At 32.6% G+C, this 10571-nt stretch overlaps 1 protein-coding gene across 1 annotated transcript; it reads left to right on the top strand.

Annotated features, from left to right (window-relative positions):
• The first annotated feature begins 7334 nt into the window (after nt 1–7334).
• LOC107875538 (fasciclin-like arabinogalactan protein 4) lies at nt 7335–9113 on the top strand. Its single transcript, XM_016722294.2, has one exon. The coding sequence runs from the start codon at nt 7350–7352 to the stop codon at nt 8718–8720; it is 1371 nt and encodes a 456-aa protein (XP_016577780.2). The 5' UTR covers nt 7335–7349; the 3' UTR covers nt 8721–9113.
• The last annotated feature ends 1458 nt before the right edge of the window (nt 9114–10571 follow it).

Below are 10571 nucleotides of genomic sequence, written 5' to 3'. Positions count from 1 at the left end.
AAAAATATATATTGTATATTGGAGTGTATATAGTGTATATTGGATTTTTTATTTATTTTTTAAACGGGTTTGACCGATTTTTAACCAGGTTTGACCGGATTTTGGTGGGTTTGACCGGGTTGGGTTAAGTGGGCCTGGTTAGGGTGGTTTTAATTTTTTTACTGTTTGGTCCGGCCCTGTCCAACCCGATTAACGTCAAAACCGACCCTTAACCGGCCCTCAACCCGGTTAAAATGGAAGGGCCGGTTCCGGGTTTACCAACTGCAACAATAAAATAATCAATATATTTCCATAAAGTGGGTTCTATACGCAGTTTATATCCGTACCTCATAGGTGAAATAGAGAGATGTTTTCGGTAGATCATCGGCTATACACTTTAGCTACTAAGCTTCAAAAATCGAAACAATCCATAGGCTTACTTAGTACAGTTAGCAAAATGAACTCATCATATGAGAAGTCTTTGTACTTCGCAAGTAGCAACCGGATCTCATTTTAAAATGCTACAATATTCTTGGTTTGGTACAGAATTTCATTGTGTGACATACCTTGTACGTATTGCTCGGGCTGTTAGTAGGGGCGGCAAATGGGTGAGCCAAAAATGAATCAGGTGAATAAGGATAAAAAGTCAATTGCATGTATAAGTAGCAATTAACATACACCTCCTTGGAAAAGAAAAAGGTATAAATAATTAATAATTGCTTGTATGCTCCATTGTCGTTGTATGATTTGTACGACAAAGAGTCAATCTGATTTATGGAAAGATCAACAGTTAGACGAATCTCTAAGACTCTGAGAAGACTGATACATGTAGCTACCAAGGACCACATACTTTGAGTTTTATGCACTGCTAGTGTTAGAGTTGGGATCCGAATTTTGTTGGTTCGATTCTGAAAATTTTGCAGTGCGATTTATGTTTGTGATTTTCAATAGGGTCAGTGGTGAACTTTTATGTTTCGGGGCTTAGGACCTATTTGTACGCACGCACTATATAAGTGCGATTTAATGGGTTATTTTCATTATTCAATAAATTCAGCTCTCTCCATTATAGTGAAACCTCCTTTGCCTTTGCTCGTGGTTTTTCGCGCAAGAATTTTCACGTAAATTTGTGTGTTCTTGTTTTCTTTTACTTGTAGTTTGCTTATTCAGTCCGACACATAACAGTTAGTATACTAAATATTCTATAATATCAAAGTAAACTTAATATGTTATTACAGGTTATTCAATTATTTATATAAAAACTAAAAAGAGAAAAAATTAGATAGTCTATAGCAGGTCAAATCTGCCGATAGTGTAGAATATTTTATATATTGAAATTACGCGAAACTTAAATTCTTACACTTGTATGTACCTTCTCTTACATTTCTTTTTCTTTGTTTGCTTTTGCTTCCCTCTTTTTTCACACAAATAGGACCATCCAATTCCCCACAACCCCTTTAATTAAACTCTAGCAGAAAGTAGAGACTGCAGAAGAGCCGGAGTATATTGCGTCTATATCGCTAGTATTAGTTTTTACTCCCTCTGTCCTATTTTACTCGTTTCAAATTTCTTAATTTGTTATCCAATTTTATTTGTTTTTTTTACTTATCAAGACAAGATAAATTTTTTTCCAGTATATCCTTAGTGTAATTGATTACTCCTTATTATTAGCATTCTTGAAAAATGTTGCAAAGAGGAGTACCATTAAAAGTACACCATTAAGATACAAATGGTGCTTTGGTATTAGTCATCCATCAATATTGAAACTAACAACAAGACACAATTAAGAGGGGCAAAATAGTAAATTTATATTACCAATTATTGTTTTTTTAATAGCTGTGTCATCCCAATTTGGGACGGATAAAATGGGAGAAAGGGAGTATTTTTCAAGAGAATTCAAAAATTTAAAAATAAAAAATTGTCACTAGTGAAATTTGAGTTTACATTCTCTTATACTAAGGAAATTCAAAAAGTTTAGCTTTTACACTGCTTGCACTGATAGATTTTCAACGAACACGATTCAATTATTTAATTCTTTTTCTTTCTTTTAATTACATAATGATAATTCTTATCGTTGCGTCAAGATTCTCCGTTAAAACATAGTTCTAATAAATTAGGTGCATTCCACAACCGATTCTACTAAACAAGGCTGGCTTAGCCATTTAATAATCAGTAACAAAGGGGTTTATAAATCTCTTACTACTTTTTTCAAAGGTGTTGAAAAAAGCATCCAAATTAGACTATTGAGGACTACTAATTTACAAGTCTTGAAAGTGGGCGGTGTGGACTTTTGACTAGTACGATTATCTTTAATTATCACAATTTACACTAAGAATAATCCATGATGTGCTAAACATATATAGATCCCTTGCTTTTACGTCTTATATTGACTATGACATCTTATATTATCAATATAGCTTTAATTTAGGCTACAAATTGGACTAAATCAAAGCTTCCTTTGGGCAGATTGTTTGTTAATGTAGTTATTCGTTGAAATGAAAATAGTAAGTAGTTGTTGACAACAACAACAAAAAAAGAAAGCTGCTGCCACATAAATGGTTGTGATTTTCGTGTATAAATTCCTGCCTAAAAGAGTTGGAAAATATTACTCCCTCGTTTTAATTGGCCTTCTTGCTAAAATTATTTATTTGACTTTATAGTTATCCCTTTTATGAAATCAAGAACATATTATTATGTTCATCTAATTTTACTTCTATTATTAAATGACTAAACAAAATATATATACTCAAATTTATATTTTTAAAATATAATTAAAAATATTAATTTTATCAAATAAATTTCTTCTTCAGAAAAGTGTCAAATCAGAGAGTCAAACTATTTTGAAACTGAGGAAGTAGTAACCAGAACACTTGACCTGTATTAAATGAAACCTAAAACTGGTCCAGGTTTTTTAGCCTATAATTAGATGCCGCGTTGAAGTTCATCTTTGGGTAGTTCTAGAAACGACACACACACAAAACTGAGTAAAAGAAAATGGAAAAATAAAATATCTATAAGACGCCATATCGAAAAATACATAAGAGAGTCATTTATTATTAATTTTTTTTATGTTTTCTTTTAAAACGTTTTCCTCCGTACGTCAAAGACATCTATAATTTTGGGCGGAAGAGCCACATGCAATGAAAGTTATACCTCAAAAGTCATAATTTGGACAAAATAACATAAGAGAAACAATAACTTGGAAAAAAAAATGACAAGTAAAACTACGATGGCTGTATAAACCTTTTTTACTCATCATATATTATTTAAATTGATCCTTTATTATATCTACGTGAGAAAGAAAATGAAAGAGAGAGACATATATTCATATGTAGAGTGGTCCTCGACTCCTCGTGTTGAACGTACAGTTCTATCAGAACCTTATCGTATTACAATTTCCCATATATGGTTGTTGTCTCTCCATTTCTTTCTCATGAAATAGACAAGTACCGTTCGTGGCCTTATTTTAGTTAATTGTTGTTACCAACCATATATATTATTTTTATAAGAAATGTTTATTTAGCTCTCATACCTTTCCCATGCAACTTTAGTATATATTTAGCTTGACGTTAAGACTACCAAATGTTAACATTTAAAACGAATTAGGAAAAACATGGATTAAAAACTGCCACTAGTTGTAAAGAAGTAAACTGATGGATGGATAATATATATATATATATATATATATAAAGATTAATTAATTTAAAGAAATATTAATAACCAGTCATTTAAAGAACAAACCATGCAATTAAAAAAAAAGCAGCTCGGTACACTAAAGCTCTCGCTATGCGCAGGGTCCGGGGAAGGGTCCCATCACAAGGGTGTATTGTACGCAGCCTTACCTTGCATTTCTGCCCAAAGTTGATTTTTTAAGGCTTGAACCCGTGAACCTCCTGGTCACATGGCAGCAACTTTACCGGTTACTTCAAGGCTACCCTTCAAATCTTTGTTATTAAGTGGAAAAGAAAAATTGCGGGGTGAACGTGAGAAGAATAGTAGCCCAAGAATGTTGGGCTTTGGTAGTTTGTACAATCTTATGTAGGCCGTAGGGTCTGGCCTCTAGAGCCCAAAACCAAAGATTTACGAGAATAACTTTTGGGCAAAATTACATAAATTCCCAAACATTCTTGCCGTATTTATTTATTTATCTACTACTTTAAATTAGTTACATAATATGCCACTTGTTGACAATAACCCCAGACATGTCGTAACCCCTCATATATACATATGCATGTATTTAAAACTGAATCATGTATTCAGGCGCTTATGTACCAGGAAGGTTACATGTCTACAATAGATCCACGACTACACAATGTATTCATGTCATTTTTTAGTGATATATTATATAATAGTGAAAACTTATAAGAAATGGAGTAATTAACTCCTATATGTATATATAGTATTGAGATTTATATTGTTTACCTTAACTTTTATGGTGCGTGTATAGACTTTTGAATAAGTCGTTCGGCCGTTGAACTAAAATTTATATTGGGTTAAAGGAATTCAAGATCTAATATTTATCCAAAAATAATAAGCAAATTAACCTTATATGTAATGTATAATTTTTAGATGAAGAGGCTTGCACCTCATAACTCATCATAGTTGGTTACGTTATAAGTATAACCTAGAGAGATTTTGCGTTTTCAGTCTCTCATTCATAAAATATTGCATGGAGTGAATTTAGTTTATTCAACGTAGCTATTATTCACTCCAAGAGTCATAAGGTACGTAGTACAAGCTGATGGGAAATGAATAACAATGATTTACTTATTTTCGTGAGTTGACAGCACCAATTTTCCTCTTGATACCTTTTACCACGTCCACACACCACACTCATGTCATACAACTCTCTGAATATTATTACTCATATATTATACAACTTCTACTCAAAGTGGATCTCAAACCTATATTTATTTTCAGAAAGTACAACAAACAAAAGATAAATACTTTTTTTTTTGCCTCAAATTGCGTAATACATTTTCTTTTTTAGTCGTCTATTATAATCATGCTCGGTTACAATTTTTTTAAAAAAAAAATTCCCTTCCTAAATTTTGTGTTAAGTTAAAAGAACGATGTCATATACATCCGGGAGTAGAACTTTTGCTTCGTGTTAATCGATTCAGCATGTGTAATGGGGTCCCAGCATAGGTGTATTTTGTCCTGGCCATCACCCAACTCCTACCATCTCAACTTATAAATGCAACCTTTCAAGATAGCTATAGAAAAAAAACAACCAACAAACAAAACCAAAATAAATAAATAAATAAATATTCTGTAAGACTTTAGAAATGTCCAATTTGATTAAATATAGATAAGGAAAAGGCTCTGTTTTGTCAACAATAATTGATTTTTACTATTGTACGTGCCTTCTTTAAGGAACAAACACATAAAAGCTAGCCCACTTTTGCATCTTTTATTTCTTTATCACTTCTTTGTTTGATTGTTATTCATCTTTTATTCGATTTCTTCTTCAAGGTTTGATTGTTATTCATCTTTTATTCGATTTCTTCTTCAAGCCTCATTATTTATTATATCAATTATTTTTCCAAACTTTTTCGTCTTCTAGATAACTGCTGAATTTGATGGTTGAATAAGAATAATATACAATGGAATGTAATTGATATAACTAGTATAGAAGAACAAGAAGTGAATAAATTAGTTAGAGAGATCTTGTGACACACTCATTCGTAGAATATTACATGAAGTTAATTTAGTCGATTTGACGTTTCTCTTCAAAAGTTATGAGCGACATAAGAAGTTAAAAGAGAATTCAATAACTATTATCTGTAAATAAAAAACTAACTTTAAATATATATAAATATAATAATTTTTCGTTAAAAGAGATTTATGGATGAACTGCTTGACCCTACCTAGCTCTGCTCCTATTAGAAGGTATAGAACAAGATGTTAAAAAAAAATACTAGCAATGATTATATTCTACTAATGTTTCACTTATTTTCGTGAGTAGGCACCATTAGTTTTTCCTCTTGATGCCTTTAACAACTTCCAAACTTTATGGCATACAACTCTGTGAATATTATTATTACTTCGATATCGTTTATTTTTGTTCAATGTGAATCTTAGAGCTCCGTTTATTTCCAGAAAGTACAAAAAAAAAAAAAAAAAAAAGAATAAATAAAGCTTGTAAATCCAGCTCGTATAATTGGGTCCCAGCATAGGTGTATTTTGTCCTGACCACCCAACTCCGACCGTCTTAACCTTATAGTAAATGCAAAACATCATTTCATGACAGCTTTAAAAACACAACCAAAATATAAAAAAAGAACTAATTTGTCACAAGGATTAGTGCATCTGTTTTTTTATAAGATTAATCCATTAATCTAAGCAAGACTTTAGAAATGTCTAATTTAATCAAAGTAGTATATTGATTTTTAACTATTGTACCTCTTTAAGAAACAAACACACATAAAAGTTAACCACTTTTTCATATTTTTTCTTCCCTATTATTCCCTTCTTGTTTGTTTGGTTAATTATTGGTAGTATTTCATTCTTTGCTGCCTCTCCCCCTTCATGTGCAAGTGCAACTCTCTCCTCCCCAACCAAGTGTTCAATATTATTTAATTAAATTTAGCAGCTTTTTGCACTCTAATAAAATCAAAAGGTGAATAATGTGTTCATCAAATGTAACGCATCTAGTTTAACCTGAAAAAAGTTACTGTTAAAAGATGAAGAACAAACATGAATATATAATAATTAAGCTGTTTGAAAAGGTTATTACTCCATCCGCTCCTCCTTATCACAAATTTTCAAAGTATATTTTATTTTTCAACTTTTTTTTCTACTTATTCTTACTATTAATTACTTTTTCTCAAGTATATTTCATCACTGACTAATTTAATTCACGTTGGACGGTTCACTAATATAAAGAACCTAAACAAAAGAAGATAAAAATCTGACTTTTATGAATTTGTGTCGACGCATCATTCATCGAACCCATCAAAACCAATAGTACTAGATAAAGAATTTCTTTTTGACACATATTGAATACACCTGTCACAATTTTACTCTCTATATAGTAGTAATTATTTTTGTTAAAAGATACTCTTACCTTTCAAAATAAGTGAATTATTAAAATATTTATTAATATTTTAAAATAAATAAATTAATTAATTTTTTTTTTAAAATTTATTCTTATGATTTGATAATTAATTAATTTTTAAAAAAATATTATAAAATTAATTTTATTTTTTTTAGAATAAAAATAAAAAGTTATATTTAATTTTTATTTTTAAAAATATAATAATTTATTTATTATAAAACGTTGGAAGTAATATACAGCAGTACTCAAAAATATGAATGTAATAATTATTTACATCACTATGATGGACAATAATCATCACATCAAACCCAAGATGGGGTCCACAAGACCAAAGGGAAAATGTGTGTGGAAGCCAAAGGAAGAGGGAGCATCACTCTACTTTGAAGAGATAGACAGAGAGCAAAACTCTCTGCTTGAATCTTCACAAAAAATGGCTATCACAATTTCATTTTCCCATTTTACCCCTACTCCTTTCCTGTATTTTCTCCTTTTATCCACTTGCCACGCTCCCATTTTCGCCATTAACATAACCAATTTACTATCTTCTTACCCTCAAATTTCCGATTTCGCTAATCTCCTTTCCACCACTTCCGTCGCCGACGATCTTGCTCAACGCTCTTCTATTACTCTCCTCATCGTCCCTAACAACTTCCTCCGCCGTGCTCCGCCGTCCTCCTCCACTAATCTCGCCGATGTCCTCCGTTACCATGTTCTTCTTGAGTATTTCTCTTGGCCGGACCTCCGGCTAATTCCACCCACCGGAAAACTCGTCACTACTCTCTTCCAAACCACTGGCCGTGCCCCGAATAATTTCGGATCGGTTAACATTACCCGGAATGTTAACTCCAATTCCGTTACAGTTCATTCGCCGACTTCGAATGCTACGGTTTTGGGATTATTGAAGACTCTACCGTACAATATATCTGTTTTTACAGTCGATTCGCTTTTGGTGCCAAATGGGTTTGATCTTATGGCTTCGGAAACGCGACCTCCTTTGGGTCTTAATATTACGAAGACGCTTATCGATGGTCATAATTTCAATGTTGCAGCTTCAATGCTTACTGCTTCGGGTGTAGAAGAAGAATTTGAGAGAGATGAAGGTGGTGCTGGGTTAACACTTTTTGTACCAACAGATGAAGCATTTTCCGATATGTCATCGTCGATGAAATTCCAATCATTACCAGCTGAGAAAAAAGCTGTTGTATTAAGGTTCCATGTTTTGCATTCGTATTACCCATTAGGTTCTTTAGAATCTATAGTTAATCCAGTTCAACCAACTTTAGCTACAGAGCAAAATGGTGCTGGCAGTTTTACCCTCAACATTTCTCGTGTTAATGGGTCTGTCGGAATTAACACCGGAGTTGTTCAAGCGTCGGTGACTCAAACGGTGTTTGATCAGAATCCGGTAGCGATATTCGGGGTATCGAAAGTGTTATTGCCTCAAGAATTTTTTGGGAAGAATCCTGTTGAAGTGAATAAGCCAATTGGTAATAGTGGAGTAGCTTCACCGCCGGAGATTTCTCTCTCGCCGGAAAATTCTCCAGAAATATATGGTCCACCAAGCCATTTATCTTCGCCGCCGATTTTAGATACAGTAGTATCATCAGCACCGGCGGCGAAGTGGAAAAAAGGAATCTTTTTATGGTGCATAGGGTTCTTCTCCCTACTAGTGGCCATTAATTAATTCCGCGCGAGTACAGTATATTAAAGCTCCCGCTATGTGCAGAATGAGTAAAAGATCAAAATGTAACGGTCTATTGCACATCACCTCACGATGATATACGGGGGTTGGTTGTTTTCACGACTTGAACACGATGACTACATTTATTCATCTTTGTCCAGACATTATTTCACCCTTTTTTACACGGCATATTGAAATTGGATGCTACCAGAAAGCAGCCATTTTAAAATTCTGTATCTGTGGACGTGAATTTTAGGTTAGGCAGTGCGATTTTATTTTATTTTATTGCCTTTTTCTTTTCCACTTTGCATTTAGGTTAGACATTTCTGTTGTTGTAATCTGTAAAGGTCCAATTTTTTTTCACTCCATTGAATCGATGAGTATATTTATAATTTATGTAAAGATGTTTTTTTTTTTAATTTGTTTTTCATTAAATTCTGTTCTTAGTGCCACTGATTGCAGAAAAAAGTGGACATCTTTGCACTTTGCAGATTGTGTAAATATGTCATCAAGCACCACAGTTCAGCTGATTTTCAGGTAAATATAATATTCCACTTTCATATATACTGATTAATATGAAAAGGTGAACGTTATGTTTATAGAAGATTTTCTAGTCTATATTGAAAATATTGAATATTTAACAGAAAATGCTAGATTTTCCATTTAGTAAACCAGAAAGGGAAAAAGGAGATCTCTGTGGAAGTGTTGGGATGTACTTAGATTCTGGAAGGAGCTTTTTGTAGAAATGTACTTAGCTGTATTTACTTGAACTCAGCAATAATGTAGTACCCAATCTGTGCTGCTCCTGCAGCAATAGAAGCCATTAACTATAAACTGATAAAAGATTTAAATGAAGAATGATAGAGGGACTATCCTAATTATTTAACAAAGGAAATAAATGTAGTACATAGAATCAATCCAGTTTGGACTATAGAGGTAAGAATTGAAGAAAAAGGCTCTTCAGTTCGAGCTTTGAGTACGTAGTCATCTTTGTTAGCAACTGTTTTACGTTCTACATACATAGATGTGAAGTCAAATCTAATTGATTTGCGATTTGATGTTGGACGGGAACCAAAAAAAAAAGTTCTTTGATTCTTTAGCAGCAATATAATGGCTGTAATACATTGGTTAATTCCAAAAGTTAATTAATGTCCTTGTAGATTCTTGCCCTTACATATTTTAAAGGGTCACTGTTAGGTTTGATCTGGACATTAGCGTCCGTGTGTGCTGGCTCTTTCATCTTTTCCTGTGGGCTGGATATGGTTTTCACATTCCGATAGTATATGGACCATTTCTATCCGAGGAGTTAGTCGAGGTGTTCGAAAGTTGATCCGAACACCACAGTTATATTTTTATCAATAAATAGGGGTAAAACTTACATACATTTGGTGTATATATTAAATCAATACATGTATGCCATGTGTTTGAATTTAAAGTTTATGTTACTTAATCATGATTAATCAATATGTATTTTACTTAATTTAATTATATAATCATGGTAAAGGACAATAGTTTGATGTATACACCGGGTGCGCGTAAATTTTTATCAATAATATATGAACCACTTGACGGTCTTTTTATATATGGCTTGGCATTTTTAAAAAAATAAATCAGCCTGTGGACTTTTACTAATAATATTTTTTTAATGAAAAATTGACAGGGCTAAATTTTGCCTTTGCTAATCTAGTCAAGGGAGGGACAACCGCATTAACATATGCAAAAAAAGGAAACTTTTAAGAATTAATAGTTTCAGACTTGGTGTTACAGATTGGTGTAGAGAAGATGGGGTATACATAAGTCTTATTCCTATCTTTATGGGGTAAAAAAGTTATTTTTGATAGGTTCACGGTTCAA

Source organism: Capsicum annuum, chromosome 6, assembly GCF_002878395.1.
Source record: "Capsicum annuum cultivar UCD-10X-F1 chromosome 6, UCD10Xv1.1, whole genome shotgun sequence".
NCBI lineage: Eukaryota > Viridiplantae > Streptophyta > Magnoliopsida > Solanales > Solanaceae > Capsicum > Capsicum annuum.
This window is presented reverse-complemented; position numbering and strand designations above follow the sequence as displayed.

What these genes read in the sequence shown, in the direction of transcription:
- LOC107875538 (XM_016722294.2), top strand. Translation starts at nt 7,350, where the DNA reads ATGGGGTCCACAAGACCAAAGGGAAAATGTGTGTGGAAGCCAAAGGAA.